Source organism: Emydura macquarii, unplaced genomic scaffold (assembly GCF_026122565.2).
Source record: "Emydura macquarii macquarii isolate MOO-44397 ecotype Brisbane River unplaced genomic scaffold, CSIRO-AGI_Emac_v2 contig_1390, whole genome shotgun sequence".
In the NCBI taxonomy this organism is placed as follows: domain Eukaryota; kingdom Metazoa; phylum Chordata; order Testudines; family Chelidae; genus Emydura; species Emydura macquarii.
Window position 1 is genome coordinate 3109237 of NW_027131527.1, and position 25174 is coordinate 3134410.

The 25174-nt window shown below is 40.7% G+C and overlaps 1 protein-coding gene across 7 annotated transcripts in view; it reads right to left on the reverse strand.

The window, feature by feature from the left end:
- Positions 1 to 16758, reverse strand: part of GPRIN2 (G protein regulated inducer of neurite outgrowth 2) — a 30357-nt gene extending 13599 nt beyond the window's left edge. Inside the window, exons 1-2 of one of the 7 annotated variants that reach the window (XM_067552483.1) lie at positions 16671 to 16758; positions 14216 to 14281 (exon numbers count right to left, since the gene is read on the reverse strand). In XM_067552483.1, the coding sequence (XP_067408584.1) occupies positions 14216 to 14281; positions 16671 to 16695 (91 nt within the window). In that variant the 5' untranslated portion in view covers positions 16696 to 16758. Of the gene's footprint in view, positions 1 to 10287; positions 10384 to 12063; positions 12172 to 14090; positions 14122 to 14215; positions 14462 to 16670 lie in introns of those variants that run through there. The other 6 variants (XM_067552486.1, XM_067552482.1, XM_067552485.1 and 3 more) reach the window with 6 other exon arrangements.
- Positions 16759 to 25174: the final 8416 nt, after the last annotated feature.

The following is a 25174-nucleotide window of genomic DNA, read 5'->3' on the forward strand; positions in this document are numbered from 1 at the left end:
AGTTATCAGCTAAAACTAAGGTGGAGTGGACAAACACTATCCCATGCATGCAACGAACACATACTGAGTATGCACGTGAATAAGTAGGATTATTTTCAGATATGATAATTTGTAATAGGAGTTCATCATTCTCAGTTATCTCAACTATCATTTTGCCCTGTAGCTCTGCAGAATGAGTGTGTGGCGAATTCCGCAACTGATGGTCACTGAATAACTAAGAAACTAAAAGAAGTAACCCACAAAACAAGAGTTTTGGAAGGACAGAAAACCCTTTATGCTTTAAGGCATAAGCCAGCCTCTAACGACAGTTAGGAAGAAATGTTCCCTGTGCACAGATTATTCCATAGCTACCTATCCCAGGGTTTCTTGCACCTTCCTCCAACACAGCTAGTACTTGCCATCATCTGAGGTAGGATAACAGGCTAGATAGACCAATTGGTATGATCTGGTACAACATTTACTATGTTCCTGTCCATTTTGACTGTTTTTCCTTTGTGATCATTTTGGAGTGCAAAAAAAAAAACAAACAAGTGTGACCCACATTAGAGCTCTTTGCACATAGCAAGAATGTTACAAAGGCACTCGACAAGTGCAGTACAAAAGCCTAGATAGTATGCACTACATACACATAAAAGTAAGCTGGCCAGCTGAATTTGTTACTCCTTATCAATTATACAACAGTTAACTCCAAGCAAGCTTAGTGTGATTTCCAACACTAGCCTACTGCTCCTTAGCATGGCTGAGGTGTCGAATGTTGGACAAACATCTTGCTCACCCACTGAGTCTACACTATAGAGTTTTGCGAGAAAAATAATCTTTTGTCAACAAAACAATCCTGGTGTACACACTGCAATGACCCTTTTGTCGACAAAACTGCCCTGTTTTGTCGACAAATTAAAACCACCTCGACAAGAGCTTTTGCGATAAACTTTTAGTGACAAATCGTCAGTGCAGACACTACTGTACTTTTGTCGTGGTAATCGGCCTCCGGAAATGTCCCACAATGCTGATCATGACCACTTTGGACATCGTTTGCACTCTGATGCTCTGCAGCCACCCGCCCCTCACCCTTTGCAGTAGTGGTAAGTTTGATATTTTTATTCCACTTCCTGCTTGGTCAGAGTGGAGAGCTTGCATCTCATCTCCCAGCCAACCATGCCAGCTCCACGCAGCAAACACTCTCCTGCTTGGAGCACACTGGAGCTGCTGGACCTGATCAGCATTTGGGGGAGTCTACGGTGCAGTCCCAGCTCCACTCTAGCTGAAGGAACTTGAATACCTACAGCCAGATTTCTCATGCCATGGTGGAGAAGGGCTATGAGTGGGATGTGCTGCAGTGCCAAGTTAAAATCAAGGAGCTGCGGCAGAGATACCACAAGGCCAGGGAGGCAAACCGTCACTCTGGTGCAGAGCCAATGAGCTGCCGCTTCTACAAAGAGCTAGAATCCATCCTCAGCAGCGACCCCACATCCATCCCCATGACTCCTGAAGATATCTCCGTGGCCCCAGGGCCACTGGATACTGGACTGAACCCCAACAAAGAGATCATTGATGAGGAAGAGGAGCTGGAGGATGACCCAGAGCCAGGAAACAGTTCAGTTGCTGAGGTTGGGAGTCAGGAGCTGTTCTCTACCCCAGAAGGCTACAGTCAGCCCCAGGCCTTCAGCTCAGGTGCTCAGAATTCAGGAGAGGGGAGCTCTGGTAAGTGTTTGGAAGCTGATGATGGTTGTGAACTGGAGGCATGGGGGTCCTTAGCTTGGCTAAAACATACAGGTGCTTGAAGGGATAGAAATGCGCAGGAGTAGCTGTGTTTACATGTGCTTTCCTGTTCCCTTGAGCATCTAGGCAGTACGGCTGAGAAGCATGTTAATACACACTGAGATTTCACGGGTATCCTCCGCTGTGACTTCTAGGAAACTTTCTTGGAGGTACTCCCCGATTCTCGGCCTCAGATTCCCGGGCAGAGCACCTGTGTTTCTGCCCCCGTTGTAGGTCACTTTCCCACACCAATTGGCAATCACTTGAGCGGGGACTAAAGCAGTGCACCCGGGACCTGGTTTGAATCTGCTTGCATGGATGATATGCATCCTAGCATCCTTGCTGACTCTAAGTAGCGAGATATCTGTTTCTATGGCCCCTGGAGAATGGCCAGAAGTAGCGGTTCACTGTGTGCAGATGCTCTGTGAATGACAACAGTAATACGGTGCTGTTTGTCTGCATGTCACTCAGCAGGTCAGGCTTCTCGGATTCCTGTTCCTATTCGGAGCTCATGATGTACTGCACGACCAGCCGTGATGTGTTCAGAACACTGAATGCAACAGTGGAGAGTACTGCGGGATCCATCTTTTCAGATAGAGATGGCAGGCACGCAGTAAACAGCGGGAAGTCGTTGAAAAAATGGCGCCAGCAACACAATGAATGATGGCACGGAAACGCAATGCACCAAGCACTGAGTGGTCAGATTGCATCGTTCGGCAGGTCTGGAATGATGAGCAGTGGCTACAGAACTTTCGAATGTGCAAAGCCACCTTCATGGAACTCTGTGCAGAGCTGGCCCCTGCCCTGCAGCACAAGGACACCAGAATGAAAGCTGCCCTCTTGGTGAAGAAGCACATGGCAATTGCTGTGTGGAAGCTGCAACTCCAGACTGCTACTTTTCAGTCACTAACCAGTTTGGAGTCAGCAAGTCCACCATTGGAGCTGTGTTATCGCAAGTGTGCAGGGCCATTAATTGCATTCTGCTGCGAAGAACCATGACTCTGGGCAATGTGCGTGAAATAGTGGATGGCTTTGCAGCAATGGGATTCCCTAACTGTGGCGGGGCAATATAAAGCACACATATACCAATTTTGGCACCGGACCATCTTGTGATGGAGTACATCAATAGGAGGGGTACTTCTTTATGGTACTCCAGGCGCTTGTGGATCACTGTGGGCATTTCAGTGACATCAATGCGGGTTGGTTGGGAAAGGTGCATGATGCTTGTATCTTCAGGAACACTGACCTGTACTGGAAACTACAAGCAGGGACTTTTTTTTTCCAGACGAAAAGATTCCAATAGGGGATATTGAGATGCCCATAGTGATCCTGGGAGACCCAGCCTACCCACTAATAATGCCATGGCTCATGAAGCCTTACACAGGCAACCTGGACAGCAGCAAGGAGCGCTTCAATAACAGGCTGAGCAGGTGCCGAATGACTGTTGAATATGTGTTTGGCAGGTTAAAGGTGCACTGGAGATGTCTTTATGGCAGGCTGAACTTAAATGAGGACAATATTCCTATGGCTATAGCCGCGTGCTGGGTGCTCCATAATTTATGTGAAGCTAGGGGCGAGAAGTTTGCCCCTGGGTGGACTGCAGAAGTGAATTGCCTTGCATCTGAATATGAGCAGCCAGATGCCAGGGGCACAATGGGGGGCCATACACATAAGGCAGGCATTGAGGGCCCATTTTGACCATGAGAACCCATCAGGTGTTTTCTGAAACGGCGCTGTGACATTCTATGACCGCTACACAGCTGTACGTGTGTGTCGGTGGTAGGTGCACATATCATGTTCAAAACATAAATAAAGAGTGCTTCTTGTTTTGAGAGCTTACTTCTATTATTAAACATAAAACAGCACACAACACAAAGAAATCCTGGAGGGGAGAAAATAATGGGGGGCAGTGCCAGCTATGACAGCTGTGTGCAAGTCCAGCTGTCATTCTCATCGCTGTCTGAGGGGGTGGAATGAAGGGGGCAGCAAGAAGAGTTAGTAAAATATACAATCAAATCAGTAATATCCACGTGGCAAATTAGCATATGGACATTTGACCAACTTGCCTGACTTCTGCTCATGAATCCATCTCCTCTAAGGATGGACTGCAATACTCACGTGGAGGTTTACATTCTGTCCTTTATGCCTCACCACCACATGTGCGCGCGCGCGCGCGCGCACGCACGCACACACACACACACACACACACACACACACACACACACGGTACAACACCTTACCTTGCAGCACTGCCAATCCTATGTGTTCAAAAATCATGAATCGGGTCTCAAAAAATCATGATATATTTTAAATATGATTATGCTGAAATCTAATAAAAGCTGCATTATTTTTATTTGCCTCCTGACTTTAGAGCAGAGCTTCTCAACCTTTTTCTTTCTGAGACCCCTCCAACATGCTATAAAAACTCCAGTCCCCAGCAGGGGGAGATGTGGCTCAGGGCTTCAGCTGGGGGAGTAGAAGGATTCGGGAATCCAGATTTCAGCTGCCAGGGGGAGGAGCTTCTGCCCCCTGAGTGGGGGGGCCTCGGACTCTAGGCTTCAGCCATGGGGCACTGGTGCTCAAGGCTTCTGCCCTGCGGGGTGTCAGGGCTCCCAGGTTCAGCTGCAGGGCACCAGGGCTCGGGGATCAGAGCTTTCTGCACTGAGCCCCAGCCAGTCTAATGCCAGCCCTGCTTTGCAGACCCCCTGAAACCAGCTTGTGACCGCCCCCCCCCCCTGAAGGGCTGCAGACCCCTAGTTGAGAACCACTGCTTTAGAGCATTTAGGGTTCATGTTCTCAAGCTTTTCTCCGCAACCATGAAGGCTAAAAACTTGGTTTTTAAATGAAAGCTAGATGCTCATGAAATAAGCTCATTTCAGTAGATGAGGCTTTAAGAAAACCATCAAATATTGTGAGTGAATGATCTAGTACTATACTCACAGTGAAAGCCCTAATGTCTATAGAATTTACATAATAACATACAGTCCCTCGCCTGTCTAAACAATAAACTAGAGTTACACAAAGCAGACTTAATCTAATTGCCACATTTATTTATGTAGGAATATATTGCTACTGATATCCAATTAAATGTCAGCACACAATAGCCCTTGCAGGTATAGCATTTTCCTGGTTTTTAAGGACTTCAAATCTTTAATGTACAAATATTGACAGTGACCAATACCTGCCTTTCCAACCACACTGCAGAATGATTCAAACAAAAAATAAATTACAACTCCTTAACACTGGATGCTACTACTTCAAAGTCAGCCATAAAAAATAAAGCACAATAAAAATGTACAGTATTTGCAAATCAAAAATGAAAGGGATCAACAAAGCCTGTAACCCTTGCCTGCCCTCCTCCCCCATTTCTGGCTGACCTAGTTGTAAATTTCGGTGCAAACCAGAATTCAACACTCTGACTCAGTGAGCTCCACCTGGATAAACCTCATTGCAAAGTCAAGGTCAAAAAGAGAGCCACACAGGTCAACCCCTGCCCCCACTGACTTCACCTGAACTCTGCACAGACACCGAGATCCACCCATCTTGGTCTGCAGAACTGGGGACTTCATTTGCAAATTCTGAGTCAGGGACCTATGTTTTGAGATTGTCTGCAATGCTGCTTCATGCATACAGAAAACCATATAAAAACAAACAATAATAAGAATACAAGAATGGCCATACTGGGTCAGACCAATAGTCCATTTAGCCCAGTATACTGTCTTCCAACAGTGGCCAATACCAGGTGCTTAGAGGCAATGAACAGAACAGGGAATCATCAAGTGATCCATCCTGTTGGCCATTCCAAGCCTCTGGCAAACAGCAATCCTATCCTGGCTAATAGCCACTGATGGACCTATCCTCCATAAACTTATCTAGTTCTTTTTTGAACCCTGTTATAGTCTTGGCCTTCACAACATTCTTTGGCAAGGAGTTGCACAGGTTGACTGTGTGCTGTGTGAAGAAATACTTCCTTTTGTTCATTTTAAACCTGATGCCTATTAATTTCAACTGGTGAGCCCTAGTTTTTGTGGTATGAGAAGGAATAAATAACACTTCCTTATTTACTTTCTCCATCTCAGTCATGATTTTATAGACCTCTACCATATCCCTTCTTAGTCATCTCTTTTCCAAGCTGAAGAGTCCCAGTCTTATTAATCTCTCCTCATATGGAAGTTTTCCCATACCCCTAATCATTTTAGTTGTCTTTTCTGTACTTATTCCAATGTATCTTTTCTGAGAAGGAGTAACCAGATCTGCATGCAGCACACAAGACGTGGACGTACCATGGATTTCTAAAGAGACAATACAATATTTTCTGTCTTATTATCTATCACTTTCCTAATTGTGTTAGCGTTTTTGACTGCTGCTGCACACTGAATGGATGTTTTCAGAGAACTATCCACAGTGACCCCAAGATCTCTTTCTTGAGTGGTATCATTTTATATGTATAGTTGGGATTATGTTTTCCAATGTACGTTACTTTGCATTTATCTACATTGAATTTCATCTGCCTTTTGTTGCCCAGTTGCCCAGTTTTGTGAGATCCCTTTGTAACTCTTCGCAGTCTGCTTTGGACTCAACTATCTGGAGTAGTTTTGTATTAGCTGCAAATTTTGCCACCTCACTGTTTACCCTCTTTTTCAGATCATTTATGAATATTTTGAACAGTACTGGTCCCACTATAGACCCGTGGTGGACACCACTATTTACCTCTCTCCATTCTGAAAACTGACCATTTATGCCTATCTTTTGTTTCCAATCTTTTAACCAGCTACTGATCCAGGAGAGGATCTTCCCTCTTCTCCCATGACAGCTAACTTTGCTTAAGAGCCTTTGGTGACAGACCTTGTCAAAGACTCCCTGAAAATCTAAGTACACTATATCCACTGGATCACCTTTGTCCACATGCTTATTGACCCCCTGAAAGAATTCTAGTGGATTGGTGAGGCACGATTTTCCTTTACAAAAACCATGTTGACTCATCCCCAATAAATCGTATTCATCTATGTGTTTGATAATTCTGTTCTTTATTATAGTCTCAATCATTTTGGCTGGTATTGAAGTTAGGCTTACTAGCCTGTAATTGTCAGGAACGCCTCTGGAGTCTTTTTTTAAAATTGGTGTCATATTAGCTATCCTCCAGTCATCTGGGACAAAAGCTGATTTAAATGATAGGTTACATGCCACATTTAATAGTTTTGCTATTTCAATTTTGAGTTCCTTCAGAACTCTTGGCTGAATACCATCTGGTCCTGGTGACTTATTACTGTTTAATTTATCAATTTGTTCAATTAAAGTCATGACTTGCTGCTGATGGTTTAAATGAAGAAAGCAGTCAGCCAAACTAATATAATGTTTACAGAAAGCTGTATACAAGCACTCCATGTCTTGCATATCTAACAAGCTCCACTCCAAGAGGCTAGATATCTGAAACATTTAGATGCACTTGTAAATTAATATTATGCTTACTTAAAATACTCTGATAACCTTGCGGGGGGGAGAGGGGGATTTGTTGCAGTTTGTTTTGTTTTGCTGCTAGCTTGAAAGTTTAACAGCAACAGTTAAAATGGAAATAAATAAATTTGATCTGGCCTAATGTCATGATCTATCGAAGTACCAACTTTAATATTAAACTTCAGGACTAGCATTTCTTTGGCTAGTTAAGCTTGAACATGACAATGATAAGGTGTCAAACTCTAAGGGACGAGAGTGTCCCTGGCATTCTATGTATGTAGAGCTCTTTGTCACACAATCCAATGACAGTAGCCCTCAGAGATGCTCGTATGATATCATCCTGGGCAGAAGGATGGCAGTCGTTTTTATAAATTGCAATTGGTAGGGGCAGCCATGACACTGGAAATATAAAGGAAAAGGTTAGGTGGTGACTCCAGAAGCTCACCAGAGAAGCCAGTGCTCACATGCTTGAAAGATGCCCCACCAAATAGGTCAGTGAATAAGCTTTGTTTACCCTCTTAAGGATGAAGAGAATTCTCTCTCTCACAAACCCAGTGTCATCAGTATTATAGGTGGCAGAGGACTAGATACCACAATAGGTTCTCTCTCTCTAGCTCTCATATTTTCCCTCTTTACATCCTACACCACAGTCTTTAACAGTTTTCAAAAAATAATAAGAGGATACGCTAGGTTTCCAGCATTCATGAACAAGCCTCTGACAACAAATAACTGTGCATAGTGAGAAAGATTCAGGGAGGCAACCCATTTAGACTTTGAGATTCCAAAAGTTACTTAAAGTTACTCTAAGCAGCAATATAGAGCAAAAAAGAAAATAGCTTTTAAAATTATGAAAAGGGATGAGCATTGTTCAATTATTAGAGAAAGGAAATGGGAGTCAGGACTACTGGTTTCTGTGTCAGCATCATTGGCTCACAGCGTGACCTTGGGCCAATAACCCACTCTCTGTGAGACTTAGTTTACCCATCTGTAACATGGGGACAGGATAAATACATAAGAGGGATTTTGCAAGGCTTAATTTATGCTTGTAAAGCACTTCAAAATCATTGGATGAAGGTGTTCGAAGAAAAGTATTTTTATCTTTAAAAAAAAAAAAATCTGGCTTGAAATAATTCAGTAGTTTCTTCCTTATAATGAACATTCTGCCACATTCACAGAAAGCTGTCATAAATGGTTAAATTCTACTCACTCCTTATTAGCATCAGTGCAAACCATCCCCTTCCTCAGACTCCGACTGTTAGGTCAGGGTGGTTAATCCTAAGGATTTTGAATATGTAAAGCAAGGATTAATTTAACAGTGGTGTTGTTTCATCATAGATGATAATTTCTCAAATAAGAAAGTGCCAGTATAAAAAAAGGTTGTCTTCAAATGGCTTTCACATAAGTGCTTTACTTACTGCTGGGACTGATTTAAAAAAAAAAAAAACAAACTTTTAGCTGTACTGGATTAATCTTATTTCAGCAAATAAACCTGAGGTAGTATGTCAGCACTAGGCTGGATTCCAGCTGTCAGTGTCCCAGAATTGCCCCACTTGCCACTTTAGTTGGTGAAAGCATTCCTGGTGAGGATGCACATTGCTGACAGAAGGAGCATGTGTGGACATAAACCACTGCTGTACTTGCACTGTATGTCAACTTAAGTTGATTTAATTTTGTAGCGTAGACAAGCTTTAAGGCTCATTAGAGCTCCTAAGAACATAAAGGTTTTACTCTTTGGCTTCACTCAACTATAACGACAACAATTTGACCCCATCAGGTGGGGTACATATCCAAACAGAGTAAGTATTTTATACCTTACCATGATTAATCTGAATTGTTGTACTTTGACTTATTCAGGCAGTTGGACCATTTTCAGAGACAAGAAAAATGAATCTGTTCTCCAGGGACAGAAAAGAAGGGATGAAAAAATGTCTGTACTGGAGCATTTATCTGAAGCAGTGGGAGGGAAGAATGTCCATTCTCAAAAAAATCCTTCAAAAGACTGCAATCAATAAAGAGCATTGAAAAAGCCTGAACCACAAGGTGTGGCAGGAACTGGAGACCATAATTTGCAAACATGATATCAGCACTGTTCATGGGATGTCTAAGAAATTCTGAAGAGAAACTACTGCTTTTTCAGGAATAAATATATCTCCTGTTCTGTGGGAACAGGTGTGCTTCCCCACTGCTTGGCTGGTCTGAAGACAACAGCTTACCTCAGCTGTTCTGATTCAGTTACAGAATTCTCCACTTCTTTATTACCATCCGTTATTAACATCAGAAAAGCAAATTATGAAGCATAATGACAGAAAGTGGTATGACCCCTAAAGAAATTCATTTCAGATCATGAAGATTTAACATTTCAAAATTAACATCAGCTTGGGAAAAGGAGGTTTCTTGCCCACCTTCATGACATCAAATAACTATAGGTGACCATCTGAAGCGTCTGCTATTAAGCACTGCTGGAGACAAGATACTGTTCCAGAGGATCACTGGTCTATTTCACTATCACAATTCTTTGGTTTTTAAGATATTTGCACTAGTATTTTCTTGTCTCCTTAATTTTGCCTTTGTTTGCCATTCATGATTTCACATTGCTTCTTACCGCAATCCCAAAATGGGATAAATCTATACATGGGTTATTAACATTTTGTATCATTAACCAATTTTTTTGTTTGTTGCTAGAACCTGCAGCACTTGTTGAAAAGTGTTAAGACAACTAATAGATAGTGAATCAACAAGAGGAATTCCCCCCTACATTAAGAGCATTGTCAATGCATACAAAACAGTAAAGTGTAAGCATTTCTTCCCAAACTGTCAGTAACACCCAAAATTATATAATTTGTTACTTCCATTATATTATGGACTTCAGTGTGAGCATAGTCCAAATCATTTAGCAAGACAATTTTCAGGATACCACAAGATATCAAAACTTCTCTTTGAAATCAAGTGATTTAAAAACTAAAGAACAGGGAGAAGGCCATATGTAGGAAGCATCTTTTCCTCTGGCAGAATTTTAAAAAAATACATTAAAAATACAGTACATTAACCTTATTCTAGTTAGAAATAGTAACAAACCTGGTTTGCAGAAAGTGATGATCAAAGATATATTTTAGAATAGAATGTCATTTTAAAAGTAACAAAAAATGTCTTGGTGGGGTTGCACATTTATCATCTCTGATTTCCAGGTCAAAATTTGCTCATCTGCTAAGTAAAAAGATGTGATCCCTATCAATTTAACATGGACACATGAGGTTCTTTCACTCCCATGCATTGCCGATAGTAAAAGATTCTGCAGGCCAAATTAAGGCCTTAGTTACATCCATTCAACCTGATTCTGTTCAGTTGATTACACAGGTGTACCCTGACTGGAGTTTAATTAGTAAACATTTTTCACAAGAAGAAATAAAATCCAGCTCATTCCTCTATGCTGTTAACACAGCACAAATAGGAGTAAAGCCATCTGTCTGAGCAGATATGACTTTAAATACACACAAAGGAACATACTGGTTGAGTAAGAAGGTGCTATTTTTACAGTCTCTTTTCAATGCAGAACTGTACTTTCAACCAAAGCACTAATAGTTAAGAGTGTGCCCATAGCATTACTCAGGCTGAGATATCTGCTGGTGTCAACCTCATTTACACTTAGCCTGTCCCTATTCCCATTTACTAATTGAGTAAGGAATTATTTAGACAGGTTCACAACATGGCTTCTGTTTAATTAATAGATGTTTTTGTTGCTGAAGGAGTTCTTTCTGAATGGAATTTTTCTAAAATATACCCATTTAAAAATAAATTGGAAACATTCTTTCTAGGTAATTCTTAGCTTACAGCTGCAGTGTTTCTAATATCAGGTTAATTTAGTGGTTTTAATTCATCCATAAGAATTATGGCATCAAAGGTCTCAGCCAGAGAGTAGTTTAACATCTTTCCACTCCAGTGCCCCCTTCATCATATCCCTCTCTCAGTTCACAAAATAGTTGTGGTCACAGAAGTTGTAAAATAAATGGCTGTTGGTTTTAAGACATTTTTCCTGTTAAAAATATATCTTGTCACTGAATTGTCTCTTATAAAAAACAAAACTCATATTTAGAGTTCATTGGGGATTCAAACCTTTCAGAATTTGCAAATTAAACAAAACAGCTGAGCTACCAGGAAAAAACAAAAGGCCCATTCACAACTGGTGCAAGTTTGCTGTAATGGATTCAAGATTTATACATACACCTTTACAGATAATAGTTTCAAAAGAACCAGCAGCATACACTGTGAATCTACATTAGGACTACTACATGAGATTAGTGACATGTTTTAATCTATTATATACCAAAATATTAAACCCCAATTTCCATGATCACATGCAACTACTCCATATACATTCAATATCTAACTTAAAGGGAAACTGTCCACATGAACACAATCAATTTAAAAAATGTGACACTAAAAGCAGTTTTTGGCATTATGTATTACCATATGGTTTTCTAGAATGGTCATCAGCATAATATTTAACTCCACATTTCTATCCTTGCAAAGTCCACCTGCCAATTTTCGTGGTTTTACAATCGCCTTTTTTCTATTCTAGTGTCCCTTACTGCTATGCAAACCACCTACACAAACTAGGAAATGGACTGTATGGGAAAAGAGTGAAACTGACCATATGCGTACTGTGGTCAAATGCACAAAGCAAACTGAAGAAGAGAAATAGTTTTTCCTCTGATTTCTTACAATCACACTGGTCTTATGACAATACATTAAAAAACCATAAAAACAAACCACAAATAAAAATACAATTTTGAATTCAAAATGTTTCCCTTTAAACCAATAAAAACCAGGTGAAAACAAAACATATATTGTTACCCATGTAATATCCAAGCACAAGAAAGTGGCCTCAGGTTGAAGTTTTAGCTTTATCTCTGGAATTTCCCTGCTGTAGTAGATTTAAGGATATTTTTCATGTTGTGACTGTAAGATCTTTTGTTTTTAAGATTCTAACTACAAGGAATGGTACTGGAGAATGCAACCTGTTTAGGTTAGGGAAAAAAAGGGAGTTATCAGAAAGGGAAAGAGGAGGAAACCCTTTGCTGTTCTGCACAGAACTAACCCAACATGCAGACAGGTCATCATCTCATTAAAGCTCCAAATGCCTCTGCCCATCTGGACATTTTAAAGCTACACCTGACTTGTGCTATTTTATCATAGCTGTTGACAGAGACAAAATTAAAACTTTAAACTGTACGGAGTGATAAAGAAGATGATTTATATTGCCTGCTTTGCCCTCCATGTTATTATTTTTCAAATTGATTTTGATTTTTGAAAATGAAAACCTAGTTTACTATAAAAAGAGTAAATATGGTTCTGATGCTTTAACCTGGTGCTATCTAATGAGTGAATACGCTTATTAATAAGCACAAACAGAAAGCTCAACAACACTACAAGTTGCTCTTAATGTTTAAGCATCTGTATGCAATTATCAGATAAGAAATTAAACCTTAGCTACAGTTCCCCTTAGAATAGTAACAAAATACATCTTGATGAAGAGAACATACAAAGTACTATGGATTAAAGTCAACAAAAGTCTAAACTTAAAAATATAAATGAAAAAGACACTTCTGAAATCTTACTGTTTTATTGAAGAGGTCTTTGACCATTAGGCAAACTGTTGCCCTAATCCTGAAAATGTTTACACACATGATTAACTTCCACTGGGATTACACAAGTGTTTAAAGCTAAATTTATGCATAAGTGTTCACATGATCAGGTAGGCACAACATAGCAACTGATGTTTTGCAACAAATGATTACTTTGTTTAATACATAGATTATTGACAAATAGATTTTTGACGCTTATATGGTCTGGCTTGTTTGTTTATCTCCCCATACTCTAAAAAAATAAATTCTTATACAATGACTTTCTCTTCCCAGTCAATATTTCATGTGTACTGTCCTCTAAACAAAAATAATCTGCCTGTTTTTCTTAATCTCTTTCCATAAAATGCACCGAGTGCAAGTTTTTAATATTAACATGGGAATTTATGAGCTAGGTGGTGCACACAAAACAAAATTCCCTATTGCAGTCTCTGATTTCAACACAGCAAAATAATTGCCCCCCATCTGAGTTTTGTTAAATCAATTTGTACTGAGACTGAGACATTTGTAAAGCAGATTACAGCTCAGTGCAAATTTTTAGTCAGTCATTCTCAATGGCTGAAGACAAAAGATACTCCTGAAGCTGTGATGAATCCTTGATGTAGGGCAGAAATGGAGAAAATAAAGCCAATCGTATCATTTAGAAAGGATATTATCCACGTGTAGCACAGTGATTTTTTTCAGGTTGCATTTGCTGTTGTGTGCTAATTTGCTGAGAGCTTCAAAAATGTATGCAATGACCACATGGAACAGTGCTGAGAATGCTGCTCTCTGATGGAATATCGCAGCAAAGAGCACAAGAATATACAACTCATCTCCTCTTCCTTTTAGCAAAGTATTTTTGGTACCAAAAAAGCAAAACACAAACAACACTCTTGGATACAGAGGCTGCACATCCCTACAACCCAAGAGGGTCAGGGGAGGAGGCGGGGAGAAACACCTAATGTATTTATTTTCTTATAAAAATCTCTAAAAATACCCTAGAACACACAGAGATTAAAGGACAAACAGATGCACATTTTAATAAAACCTTTCAAGCATTTGGCATGGAAAGAGAATCACCTTTTGCCCAGCTGGATTAGTACTGTTTAAAACTCAAAACAAATGCCACCTTTGAGAGGTCCTCTCTTAAAAGACAAAAAAAAAACTCTTCAAATTAATTATTATTTCCGATTTTAATCACTGGATTTTAGGTCCCCCTCTGAGAGTCCAACTATCAGCCCCCAGGACAATACTCACAGAACTCTGGATCTGTCTCTCTGCAGCTACTCTCAATTCCATATGATTTGCTTTGTTATTTTCAGAGACAGGCTTTTAAAATGAAAAGATCTCATTGTAATTGAAGAAGATAAGATAATATGTACCTCCCCTGGTCCTTACCTTCTTCCTACTCAGAGAAGTTTCACATCTAGCCTGCCAGTCCAGGTTACCTGGAGATTTCAAAAGATGCTCAGTAATTAAATGAGAAAACCAAAGCAACAAGAGTTTAGATTTTCTCTGGAAACTCAGATTGCTCCTCCTCCTGCTGGTAACAAGGTGTGTGTGAGGGAGAGAGGCGTGGGGAGTGAAAACCATCAAAACAAATGGAGAAGGGATTAAGGGATGCAGTTTCCTTTGCCTCTACAGGTGACGCCCCTTCCTGCCTCCTCCCCCCGCCAGACTAAAGAAGAAACAAAATGGAGCCTCGGAGGGAGGGACAGAGATAATCCTGCTGCTTCATCTGATTAGAGAGACTGGGCCTGTACGGAGCTAGCAACTCAGCAAAGAATAAGGAAGCATGGGGAGGGGAAAGAGAGAGGGGCAGAAGGAGGAGCAGATGGTGGGGGGTGTTGGTTAGAACAGAGGAGGAGCAGAGGGAAGAAAGAAGAATAAAGTGGGAGGAGAAGGAGTGACTGAAGTGATGGTGTCGTGAGGAGTGGGTGTCTGGGAACACAGGGGCTGTTAATTTGGGCTCCCTATTCTCACACAGGCTGGAGAATAACAGTGGGAAACATCTCCTGTTTCCATATCTCTAAAGACTGTAAAGGAGGAAATACACAGCAGCTTTGCATGCATGGATTAGAAACAGGAATGTCCTGGTAAATTCAGAGGAGCAGCATCTGTTTGGGTTGAATAGAAAAAAGAGGAAAAAAGATGCCTAGCTGGCCCAGTGGACGTTCTGGCTAATGCTTTACAATTTCTTCCAAGGCTAATTCCCCCAGGAAGCTGGGGGGAAGGAGGTCTGCTGAATTTTACTTTAATTTGAACCTAATAATTATCAGGGCCTCAAAAAGAACTATAGAAATAGAGCCCAACCATGGTCAATACAGAGACTAAGCTAGTTGGCAATAGACAGAATGGGCACAACTCAAAATGATTTTGCTATTACAAGTTATTTTCTACAGGTCATTTTCATTTAGTGGAAAAATCTTCATTGAACCAAAGTGGTTTAAAAGTAGAAGTTTATCAGCATTGGAACTGCCAAAATATAGCAAGGCACATGAAGTGTAGCCTCTAGCTTACAAGAATCCATAAGAAAATGCACAGAAACCAGCCTTTGATATTGCAAAAACACATAAGTGAACAATATCCAATCATCCCGTCATTACATTGTCAATATTCATATAAGAAAATGCACAAAACCCAGATTCAACATTGCAAAAATACATATGGTATGAGAACACATAAAACCTAGCTCATACTGGAAAAGTGCATACAAAAGCCACACCAAATCAGCCTCTGCACTGTAAAATTACACACAAGAACACACATCCCAGCTTCAACATTGCAAATTCCCATAAAGACATGCAATCCAAGAGTTTTGGGGGATGTTTTGGATAAACATGCAGAAACTGAGATACTTAGCCACACTTGAGTTCTCTCTCATTCTCCCTTCTTCACAAAGGCCCCCACGCCCGCAAAAGACTTCCTGAAGCTATTTTTTGACACAGGTCAAACGCTGTTCCCTCTGGTGATTTCAGAAGACAGCCATCAGGCTTGCTGCTCTCTTTGTTGTTTAGACTCTAGGTGATGGAGACCTGTGCCAAACCCACTACTAAGAAGCACCAGTAAATAAAGAGAAAATCAGGATAGCCTGGTGGAAATCTGCAGTGTTGGAGGAGGGGTGTCCTGGCAGTAGGTTGGGTAGGGGCAAGAAGGGAGACAGCAGGAAAAATGAGAATTAATACAGTGAATGGGTCTCTTACAGCCAGTTGGGCTGAGTAATAATGAGGCAGTAGGAAGGGAGCACTCTGATGGGGAAGAAAGAAAACAGAAAGCAAGAGAAGTAGGTGGAAGATGTCTCTGGCAAGGGAACTTGAAGCAGTGGCAGGGGTAGGGAAGGGAAGGAGGCTGTGTAAGGACTCTGTGAGAAGAGGGGAAGGTGGTGTATCTCTAGGAGAAACAAGATAGTGCAAGAAATGGACATCATCCAGATTTTTTTGCCTGGTATCCTCCCAGTGACCTTTTACTGTTCATCCAACACGAGTCCTGTCCCTGCATTTTTTTTATTTTCCCTATGTAATTAGTCGGCTTCTATTTCGTTATGGCCCATTCCCCTTCCCTCAAGTCCTACCCTCACCCCCTACAGAGACTGTCTGGATATGTGGTATAAACTGTAAAGGAAGGGGCAGCAGGAAGAAAAGCAGAGAGGTTTGTGGTGGAGGGAAATTGAGGGAGCAGGTGGAGAAAGCAGGTGGAACGGGGAGAAAGAAATCAAGTCTCACAACAGCAAAAACAAAACTTCCAAAACCCCCTTCATGGCCTGTTTAGTTTGTCCTGGTCACGAATGTGTTAATTTCTTGCCTATTTAAATATTGACATCATAAGCTCTCTTTATACCTAAGCTCTCATATAAAACCCTCATCCCCACTCTTAGCTCAGTCTGGTTGGGAGAGGGGGGAGCAGATTCAGCTTCTGATGTCTCCCCTTCCCTGGAAAGAAATGTATGGGGGAGGTCTCTCTGAGCCTTCACAGCTTGGCTTTACTGTGAAAATAAGGTGATTATCTGTGTCCTTCCAGGCAAATTCTCTCTCCCCACACATAGAAATTAGACCTCAGGCTGTGAAGCTGTAGGGCAGTAGCCGCTGTTGTGCTGGTCTTCGGGGATTAATAATCTTGCTTTATTATGCAATAGCTTTTTGGATTCTGTAAGGCATTTTTTAGTCTTTACACCTTAGGGATGTGATGAGGCAAGAGGCGGAAGGTCACCAAAGCAGCATGGTCCAGAATGTCCACTTCAGCGTGCCCTGAAGCATGCTCTGTGGGCAGTTCTTCCCCTGTCCGTGGGGGATGGGACATGCCACTTCCACTGTACTATATTTACCCTTCACTCCCTGCTCACAGCAAGACACCCTCAGCTGAGGTGCTAAAGGGGCAGAGGTGGAGAGGCTGTACTCAAAGGCACTGACTGTTCCTAGGTAACTCAGCACCATTCCATGGGTGCTACAGGGCAGCTATAGGGGAATTCAGTCAGTGACACCCTGGCTTCTGCAAGCCATGCTTCCACAAGACTCTTTTGGCCCCCACTCTCCATGCTCTGTGAGGCTGGGAAAAAACAACCCTTCCAAATTCTAAAACCTTGCAAAATTTACAGGGAACAACATACAGAAAACTCTGTGAGGTGTATCTTAAAGCATTTCTTTCCTCTCAGGCCCTCTGCAGGAGTGGGTATCTGGCCTTCTAGCTTTTGTTTTGAATTTGCTCAGGAACACTGATACCCAAAATTGTTGACTGTTTGCATTCAAAGTAGCAAAATACAGATTATTTTGGGTACTAGAGGACTCTGGTGACATCTGACTTTTAAAAAAAAAATCATATTTCCATGAGTGTCAAAATTCTCTCTCCCACCTTAGTCTCCACGGTCCTCAGACAACCAGCAACAGAAAAAATGTGATGGAAGATCTCTCTGGTTGATGGCGGGAAGTATATTCTGAGAAGGAGAGACCCAAATACAAAAAATATCCCTGATCCTATGTCACTGCAATAATCTCTCTGGGGGTTTCTGGTTTATTTTTACAGAGTTTTTGTGAAATAAAATTCTTTCACTGCTGCCAGCTCTCAGGCTATTTGGAGTTTTAATTAGAGCTCAAGTTTCTGCAACCATTTTATGACATAACAATCTCAGCAGTATTGCTTGGTTTGGTTTTTTGCCCTTATTGCTGTGAACAAAAGCTTCAAAATATAACTCCTAAAATTTCAGATGCCAGAAGGTAAAAAGAACCCTATATGTATTATTTCAAAAATCTGATTTAAAATCACTCTTGTCATTTTGGGGGGCCTGACTCATGCTGTTCGAACACATGTGGATGGCAATACTGAAAACAGCTAAAATCCTTAAACTCCAAATCCAGAACTATCTGTAAACACAAAACCAATATAAACAAACAGAGCAGCTTTTCTGATTCTAGAACATCCCAATCCTGGCTTCTAGCCAATACCTCCGACCTCCCCAGCCAAACTAGGCTCAGCTGGAAGTGCCTCTCTCAGCTGACTGGAAAACTCAGCTTGGATTTCACTCACAAAAGCCCCAACCCTGCTGTGCAGCAAGGCTAGTATATCATGGCTGCAGGCTCTGCTAAAGAGAGTAGAGAAAGGCCTTTACTCACCATCACATGATTCTATTCCATTTAAACCACTGAAGTTGCATCTGCAACCTGGTTGCCTGCAGCCAGCACCAAGAGGCTTACTTTACCCTAATGTATTTTTACAATCTGTTGAATTCTATGAAAATAATGTAGCCCTCCAGGAAGATATGCCATTTTGTGAGTTACATAGCTCATTTCCTTGAATTCCATCTGCCATAGTCAATTTGGATCAAATCCAAGGTGTCAATATTGAAGATTTTATTTTGTAAGTTTTTAAAGGGTTAGATTGCTTTAGACTTCTTCATAGCACAACCTCAGCCTTCATGACACAATTTAACCCAACACAACCTGATTCATCTCTACATTACAAAACCAAAGTAAAATGTTATTACACTAAACACTAGTTAGAAGCTCTCCTATCTGAACATTGGCTCCTAGTCAAACTTGACATACTTTATTTATGAACATATGAGCTATTTATAGCCCAGATTTGCAAAGTTTGGCTCATGCAGTTGTTTGCAAACAATCTGTGCATGCAAAAATAGCCTCCATATGTAAAAAATCAGGTATTTGTCTGCCTAAGTTAGCATGTGCAAATAATTGTGCATGCCTAACTTTGAAAATTTGGGACCTCAAATATGACATATAAAATACTTATGTTTAAAGAAACTTTTTTTACATAGAAATTTTACAAATAAACCTATTCAATTTGTCAGATAAACAATGTTACAAACAACTTCATGCTTAATTTTTAATTCAATTACAAGACTATGTTGCGTGCTTAGCCATAATGTTAATGGTAGAATTCATTTGATTTTATATTAATTTTCTACTTATGGAGGTGGTGGCCACTTTTAGACAAGAATGATTAATTAGGAAGATGTAAATAGGCCAACTATGATTGTACTGTAAGTCTATCCATTGTATGACTCTGATTGTGATCCTAAAAACACCCCAGTGCCAGATGGTATAGAGCAGTGTTTCTCAACCTTTTAAGTAGCAAGTACCCCCTAACTTCTGAAAATTTTAATAAGTATCCCAACACTCAATTTTCCACTCTGAGAAATACAATCTTTTCCCCCTTTACTGCTGAATGACTGTATTTCTCATAAAGCAGGAGAGTTCTGAGTTCTGCAATGCTGTGTGGCTATGGCAGATCACAAAACCCCCTGCTGTTTCTCCCCGCCTTCCTCCTCCCCTCCTCCACATAGGAGCAAAGGTCAATGCCAGCCACTCACTATGGCCTGATGGCAGGGTCACGTGGTGTTCTCACACAGGCAGGAACTTGTGAGGGATAAGCAGGCACAAGTGGCCTACAAGAGTGGATAGCAGCGCTCCCCATGGACATGCCTAGGGGGGTGCAGGCCTGGGGCAAATCACACTGTGTGGGCCGCCTGTCTTCCAGCTGGGAGCTGGGACCAGGCAGGAAGCAGGAAGCTGCCACCTGGCTTCCCCAGAAGTCGGGGACTGTCGCTCGCCTCTCTTCATTGGGTTTTTTGCTGGGTACCCCCTGCCTGTCTCTCGTGTACCCTCAGGGGTACGCGTACCACAGGTTGAGAAACTATGGCATAGAGGTCCCTGCTATGTAGCAGCGAGTCTCAGGTGGCCTGACCAGCTCAGTGCACACACTGTTGCCATAATATTTATCCAAAAGATGGCATGTAATATAGCATTGGAAAACTAATAACTCACTTATCATTAATATTCTTGTGTGATGTAGTTAGTTAATCTACAAAGAATTATATAGATGTGCTTGCCCTATGAGACCAAAATGTGTTTAAACCAGGCATCTCAGGGGAAGCTGATAAATAGGTTTTTCCAGACAAAGGAAAGCGACTGTCACCTCAAGCCAGCTGCAGCCAAGGACAGTGCACTATTCATTTGTACTGGAAACTTCAGGAAGATCATCATTTGCTCTGTAAAAATCACAAGCATGTGAGAAACCTTATGGTGCTACACTCACGAGGGGAAAGGAACTTTATCTGGGGATACACTTCAGAAGAATAAATTTCAAAGGTTTACTGGACTATAAAGAGAGGAGAGAATCCGTAAGCTATCCTTTACCAAGCGTTTTGAACTCTGTGTTTGGATCCTGGCTAAGAACTAGCCAGCCATGCTGGAAGAATGACTATAATTAAAAAACTTTAAACAAAGGACTCTACTTTGTTGAGTTTCAGTCTTACTGCGGTATTTTCTTTGTTGGTAACTATTTCTATCCTTATTACTTCTGCTTGTTATCACTTGTTATGTCCTTTTGTTAATACACTTCTTTTATTTTCACTATAATCCAACTCAGTGCCGTGATTGAAGGAAAGGGTGTGTTAACCCTAGTTAAGTTAACAGGCTGCTTTGTGCTGTCTCTTTAAAGGAGTAACAAACATGATAATGTTTTGTGACTGCTACAGTGAGAAGGTTTGTACACCACAGAAAGATATCTTTTGGGGAGAACTTGGGGCTAAGAAGGGTTGTTGAAGTCCCCACTGCAAAGAGTAACTGGGCAGGTAAAGTCAGGGTGTAACCTGTGTGTTTGTACCTGACTGTTGGTGTCAGAGCTGTGAGCCACAGTGGTGTACCCTTCTTGGCACACAACGTTGCAAGGCAAGTGTTGACTGAACCCCTTAATGGCCTGGCTGAACCCCAAAGCATCACACTGATATGTCAAAACCTAACAATAGAATTTTAGCCATAGAAGCATCCCCCAGCCCATGAACTGCCCAGTATAATATACAATACTTAATTTTAAAACAAATCTGCAGCTGTTGACAACTTTCTCATATCCAGGAGTTCCCTGAGTCCTGTTTTAATTTTCAGACTTCCCAGCAGGGATGCACTAAGCCTATAAAGACCTGAGGTGGATCATTTGCATCACAGCATCATTATGATGATGTGGTGTCATGACGTTATGACGTATGACAGAACAGCTGTGCTCCAAAGTCTTGAGTCAGTGCACTGGGCCTGGACTACGTGGCATCCACACCAAACTCCCTACTACTCACAGCGTTATGTTCCTTTAATAATTTGAGGAGCTGTGGGTTTCTCTCTTTTCAGCACATCTGACATTTTAGAGCAGAGATGCACTTGATCAGTAAAATAGTAAATAGCTTTAGAACATGGAATAAAATTGGAGCTTTCTGACTTGATGCCAGTAATTTCACACTCATGTTTAGAAGATCTAGAAGAAAATATTCAGTTGTGACCCCTCTCCTCATTTCTATGTGGTATTTTCATTTATAACCAACAGGAGCTCTTGGAAGAACATTTCGAGATGGTATTTGCATTCTTGGGATGGTTAAAATCATCCAAGCTATCAGTACCTTGGTTATAAAAGTACCTGATTTATATTGTAATGACCCAAGACTGCAAAGACTTACATGTCTTATTGCTTGAATTTGTCTGATTATAATACACATGAACAATTATGACCTGTAATCACTCTGTGGTGGAAAAGCAGTAACAGCTTTCTCCATATCCAGTATAAGGAAGGTCAATAAAAGAATAAAACTTGTAATTTGTGCTGTGCCAAGATTTTTTTGCATGTATGCCTTGCGAGATGTAGCGCATTTAGTTCTGAAGTGTGATAGTCCAGAAGAGTTTGTCAGACTCGTTTTGGGCTTTATCACCTAGTAAGCAGTATCACAGTTACTTATTCATTTCTTCCTTCTGGGAGGAGAAGTATGCTGGTTAGATGGCCTAATTGTTTCAAGTACAGTCTATGAACTAAGCCACTATTCTCTAGTTTTATTTTTCTGTGAACAAAGAAGGAAGATGTCTCGTGGGTCTTTTCTCATCTATTGGTTCCATAAAATCATTACTGAATTCTAGCAGGCTTTATAGTTCAGCTTCCCTGGGAATAATGCTATAATAGTATTATCATCACTTCTTTCCAGGAGCAGCATGGGTGTGGTGTTCTTTTCTTTGGGGAATTAATCTTTTTGAAAGCCTACAGGCTTTTTAGTGCTATGAAAATTGGTATTTTTGAGCTATGTCACCTCCTTCCTCTGTCACCCTGGATTTAAAAGCAGCTTTTCCAGCTAAGCAGACCAGTTCTTCTGCTTCTATTCAGCCTATGCAGTTTGCAGTGGGGCTGCTGATTCAGTTAATCTTTTAGGGTAACATTTCAAAGATTTAGCAAATTACAAGGCAGCGCCACTGATTTTTCACCAAGCAAATGGGAAAATGGTTGATTACAAAGTGTTCTTGTTTATCTTTTCTTTTTAATCGAGTTTTTGCATAAAACAAATTTTTCATAGCATGAAGCACATCTTAATCAAGAGATTGTCTCATGGCCATCTCCCCTCTTATTTCACCTTCACCCAGATCTCCTCCCCTCCCATGAACCATCGCCAGACTGTCTGCTCTCCCATCCACAATTGCATAATGTTCCTGTGGCAAACACGGCAATAGTTTGCATGGAAAAATATTAGGACAGTATTATAGTATTTCAATGTTTTTAAGCTGCCTTTAGTACAACACGTGTTTTGTCCTTTTTGAGAAGTTAATCACATTGTCTACTTTTACTCTTCATTTCAGTGCCCCTCCTTCCATCTGTTCAGTTTCTCTCAAGTGGAAACCACATTAGCCAGCACTATGTGACCATGAGAATAAAATAAAAATGACACACCTCAAGGTCATCTTAAAAATTCTGCATTGTTTACTTCTTGCACACCAAGACATTCCTGCAAAACAGGGATTGGGCTTCTTTCAAGAACACACATTAATACACATCATAAACCTCTAATTTCTTTTCTTAAACTTGTGATTCAGGATTTTTTTTTTTTTTTTTTTGGTTTCTAGACAGTAAATAGTTATAACAATAATAATTAAAGAGCTGTTAAATGATGATTTTGGAGGTAACAGTAAGGGGTATATTCCCCATCATATTCACAGTGTGTGTTAGAAAGACAGTGGCTCTAGAGACCTACTCCTGATCTCAGTGGCAAAATGGCAAAACTCCCACTGACTTCAATAGGAATAGGAAAAGGTTGTGCAGTGATGCTGCTGTCACAAGCAATGAGATAGGGACATGGAAAGCAATACTAAATGCTCTGTGAGTAAAATGGGCATGGCTGACTGAAATCAAACACCCATGTCTACATGCATGGTCTTCATTTTTCTCTTTCAACCACACATAGCCAGATTCTACCCATGTATGTGCAAACATGGTTCACCCTGAAGTCAATGAGAGCTCTATGTATGTGATCAAGAACTAAATTTGGCTCATAATATAGGCAGCACTCCTAGCAATACTTCTAGTTAAGGTTGCCTAACACTTTTCATGATAAGGCCCTGTTTTTAATTATTTATAGCTTTGCCAAATTTTAACTGTTCAGGCTGAAATATGCCATGCTCAGTGTTTGGCTCAGGCTCTTTATATTATTAAGTTTCAGCAAACACAATTCAGCCATTTTCTAGAAAAAGGTTAGGGGAAAATACATTGTTTTGCCATGTTAAAATAATTTGCATTTGTACAACTGTTTCATTGAGAAGCTCTAGCGCCTCCATGTTTTGGAGCAGGGACATGAAATATGACTGGGAGGCAGGGTTACCCTGCTGTCAGAAATGCTGTTCCTGTGAAATTCCACCCAAAGCTTGGCCACATTACAGGCGTCTGAAAAATCATAGTTTATACATGCTCAGTAGGGGTTTATTATAAAGACTGAGAACATTATTTTCCAAAAATTCCATATGCACTGAGCATGCTCTATTTCCACACAGTTCCTATGTACTAATTAGGCTACACATGTTCCATCCATGCACTTCATACCTCAAGACATTTTGATTAAAAATCTAGAATGCTACAAAATTTACATGCCACACATTAAATGGATTTAAAACTAGCTAACTGATAACTCTCAAAATGTACTTATAGATAGGGAATCACCATCCAACAGGTGTGTTTCTAGTGGGGATCTGCAGGAATCAGTTCTTGGCCTTTTACTAGTTAGCATTTTTATTAATGACTTGGAAGAAAAGCTAAAATCATCACTGATAAAGTTTGCAGATGACACAAAGATTAGGGGAGTGGTAAATCATGAAAACAGGTCACTGATACACAGTGATCTGGATCACCTGGTAATTGGATACAAGCAAGCAATATGTATAGTGTGGCCTAATCTAAAATTATACACCTAAGGATAAAGAATGTAGGCCATATTTACAGAATGAGGGACTCTAATCTGGGAAGCAGGGACTCTGATAAAGACTTGGGGATCCAGATGGAGAAACAGCTGAACATGAGCTCCTACTGTGACCCGGTAGCCAAATGAGTGAATGGAATCCTGGAATATATAAAGAGGCAAATCTTAAGTAGGGGTAAAAAGATAATATTACTTCTGTATTTAGCACTACTGCCATTGCTACTGGAATAGTATGTCCAGTTCTAGTGTTCACAATTAAAGAAAGAGGTTGACAAATTGGAGCAAGTTCAGAGAAGACCCACAAGAATGATTAAAGGATTAGAAAACATGGTTTATATTGATATACTCAAGAAGCTCAATCTACTTAGTTTAACAAAGAGAAGGGTAAGGGGTGATTTGATCACAGTATATAATTACATACGTGGGAAACAATATTTGATAATAGTCTCTTCAGTTTACCAGACAAAAGGAGAACGTAGTCCAATGGCTGGAAGATGAAGCTAGGCAAATTCAGACTGGAAATAAGCTGCAAATTTTTAACAGTGAGAGTAATTAACCATTGGAACAACTTACTAAAGGTCTTGGCAGATTCTCCATCACTATCAAGACTAGATGTGTTTCT